Genomic DNA, 3,100 nt, shown 5'->3' with positions numbered 1-3,100 from the left:
GTTTGTGTTTTTCCATTACATAATTATCATAGATCTTGTTGTATATTAATTGTATTATCTATTGTACTATTTAAGTACAATACCGTGTGCCTTTGTAAGGCAAACCAAGCGAGTCGTGTATGTTTCCCGCGTCAAGGCTTGGCGTCCCAGCTGTTACTCCACCTCTTTATTGTGCGCACGCATTTGTTATTACCGTGCTTTATTCCATTGTGATAATATAATTATTTAGTGATTCCTATACTTTTATTAGCCACCCTATAACAATGTTCATATTTTACATCTGACATCAAAGAAACTTTCTGACGATGGAGCATGTATAGGCAACACAACAAAAATAAGAATGTTAGAATGGGGGGGGGGGATGCGTACGCCCGACCTCACCTGGACCTGTGTCCTGGGAGGAACAAACAAATGTCTTAGGCTGAAGAGAAGGAGAATTCAATCCCCACCCCTTTGGCTGATAGTTGCGTAGGATTCCTTTGAGTGATGCTGTTGTTTACAAAGAGGATTTTGAGGGATGATTAAGGCACGATGTCTTGGCTCTGATGCAACCCCGAAGACAGCCACATTTTTCTAATCAGTCTTTGTCAAAATCTTCTTGTAAGCTGAAGAACGGAGAAATAGAGTAATTAGTCGCAAGAAGAGCATAGCTACCGGAGGTAGTGAGTTTTTGTTGTTGTCGACATGATCTCTGTAATCAAAACATTCGATCTGGACTTAGTCAAAAACCCGTGTGGTTCACGGAAGATCAACTCACAGCAATCGGCTTCATCAGCGTTGTCTGGGCAGTCGTTGTAGCCGTCGCAGACACGGAAATTGGGGATGCAGACGTTCATGGGGCAGTGATAGTAGCCCTCCATACAGGTGTCTGAAGGTATTTTAGAATTTGAATAAAAACTAATAAATGAATGATTAAAAACATAAATGTATGAATAATAAAATGAGTAAATACAAATAAAATGAATGAATGATATGAAATAAAGTAAAAAAAATCATATATACATAAATAAGAATAAGCTCCACTTGTGTGGCACACATGTACATACAACAAAAGACGCGCGGAACGTTGTTCCATTGAGACTGCAACGCCAGCCTTACTCCTCTACGCCAAGTGTTAAATTTCGTACTTTATCCTCCTATCCCTCCCTACTTGTGTTCTTCCTAAGAATGCGCCTATGTAAGTCTCCAAAATATGGAGAACTAAACGAAATCCCCCCCACCCCTCCCTTTTATGGGCGGGTTCGGGGCTGACACCCGCCCGGATCTCAACCTTGTGGCGGTCCGGAACAGTTCACACATAAACTCAAGAGGCGGCGTCCACGTTATGCCTCTCTGTTAGGAATGGCGGTACCTGTAGATCAGGAAGGGAAGCATCCCTCGGCCCTAGACAGCGCTAAGAGGAGGATGTGCCTTTGGGAAGCTGAGGGTTGCTTTGGAAGGGGATACGGGTAGGCGCCGCGCCAATCCTTCCGAGATGAGTGGTGGGCCGAGGTCTAGGCGAAGAATGACAGTGGATCTGCACTATAGGAGGTAGTGGTGTAGGGGCTGTTGTGCCGCAACCCCACGAAGTCTGCTGTATTCGTGATTGTCTCTCCCTGTATGTAGCACTTACCACCCGCAGCGATATCTTAGGCGGATCCTGTGGAAGACAGATCTGGTGCATCAATGCTGACCATCCTTTTCTTTCTCTCTTCTCTATTTATGCGAATCGGTACGCACCACCACCCTGTGATTCCTTTCGTACAATTTGGCGTATGTTAACTACTTGTGTAGATGCGCCGCAACGATTCCTGACCTCAGTTTCTTGGTGCCTTACTAACAGGAGGCTTACTCTGAAACCCTCTCCACCCGATCATCCTATAATGTCTGCAGATACCAGCAAGAATGGAATTCGGCAGAAGAAAAAACACAGAGTTTCTTTAGACACAGAGGCGGTGAGTGAAATCTACTTCTGACCAAGTTCTCGCTCGTGTCTGCAGACACTAAATGATGCACATGTAGGCGGCAGAAGACAAAACAGAAAGTTTCTTCAGACACAGAGGCGGTGAGTGAAACCTACTTCTGACCAAGTTCTCGCTCGTGTCTGCAGACACTAAATGATGCATATATAGGCGGCAGAAGACAAAACACAAAGTTTCTTTAGACACAAAGGCGGTGAGTGAAACCCACTTCTGACCAAGTTCTCGCTCGTGTCTGCAAACACTAAATGATGCACATGCAAGCGGGGCTTCGGGCTGTAACCTAACCTACTCGTACTTGATTAAGAGATAATAAAAGAGTTACTTGTTGAAACTAGAGGGGTCGCTATATAGTACGCTGAAGTCGTGTAACATGACATCGATATTTCATATGTAGAGTCAATTTCCACATTTGCCCAACTTATATATCCTACTATCGTAACTCATTTTGTTTATTGTTATCCCTTGGTATATATTTTTTCTACCTCTTAATTTTTATTTATTTGTTATATACTGACTTCTTCCGTATCTTCACGCTTGGCAATTCTATCTGCCAGTTTTTACATAATTCACAAAGTTTGCCTAGATTTTGTTGCTAGACTAAATACCACTCTCCTGTTTTTTCTTTAATAGCTTTATATAGTCATAAAACATCGCCCTGTTCTTTCTTTTGGGTTTTGAGCATGATTGGACCTAGTGCTGATCCTTGTGACACTCCACTCATACCTGTTTCTAGTTGAATGACTTCCCCTGTGAGATTTCCCTCGTTATTTTTCCATCAAGGGACCCTTCAGTTAGTTCAACATCCATCTTTATTCCTAGTGTTTTCAATGTCCTTATCAGACTTCTTATGTGTATTTTTTTTCTTAGCCCGGACACACGAAAGCAGCCTACTCATCCATTCCTTTTCTGGTAAATGGCCATGCCTCTATCGTAGGAACTCGGTAAGTCTGATGAATATGATCTATTGAGCGAAGAGGACCCAATTACAGCTAGCTAATTCCCTGATATTTCATCCACATTTCCCTGTTTTTCTGTTTGAACCTATTCCCACTGATGAGAAAAACAGGTCTGTAGCTGAAGGTGTCCTTTATATTTCTCTCTTCGACAGTAAGTCCTATATTATTACATTACATTATAAT

The 3,100-nt window shown here is 42.5% G+C and overlaps 1 protein-coding gene across 1 annotated transcript in view; it reads right to left on the bottom strand.

Moving 5' to 3' along the window:
• Nucleotides 1–221: 221 nt before the first annotated feature.
• Nucleotides 222–3,100, bottom strand: part of LOC143018137 (uncharacterized) — a 12,195-nt gene continuing 9,316 nt past the window's right edge. The window contains exons 6-7 of the mRNA XM_076173271.1: nt 758–868; nt 222–605 (exon numbers count right to left, since the gene is read on the bottom strand). Coding sequence (XP_076029386.1) covers nt 574–605; nt 758–868 — 143 coding nt within the window. The 3' untranslated portion in view covers nt 222–573. The remainder of the gene's footprint in view (nt 606–757; nt 869–3,100) is intronic.

The sequence above is a fragment of the Oratosquilla oratoria genome, chromosome 34 (assembly GCF_046742065.1).
Source record: "Oratosquilla oratoria isolate Oo_2021 chromosome 34, ASM4674206v1, whole genome shotgun sequence".
NCBI classification, from domain to species: Eukaryota; Metazoa; Arthropoda; class Malacostraca; order Stomatopoda; family Squillidae; genus Oratosquilla; species Oratosquilla oratoria.
The sequence above is the reverse complement of the archived record's forward strand: the minus strand, read 5'-3'. Positions and strand labels throughout refer to the sequence as shown.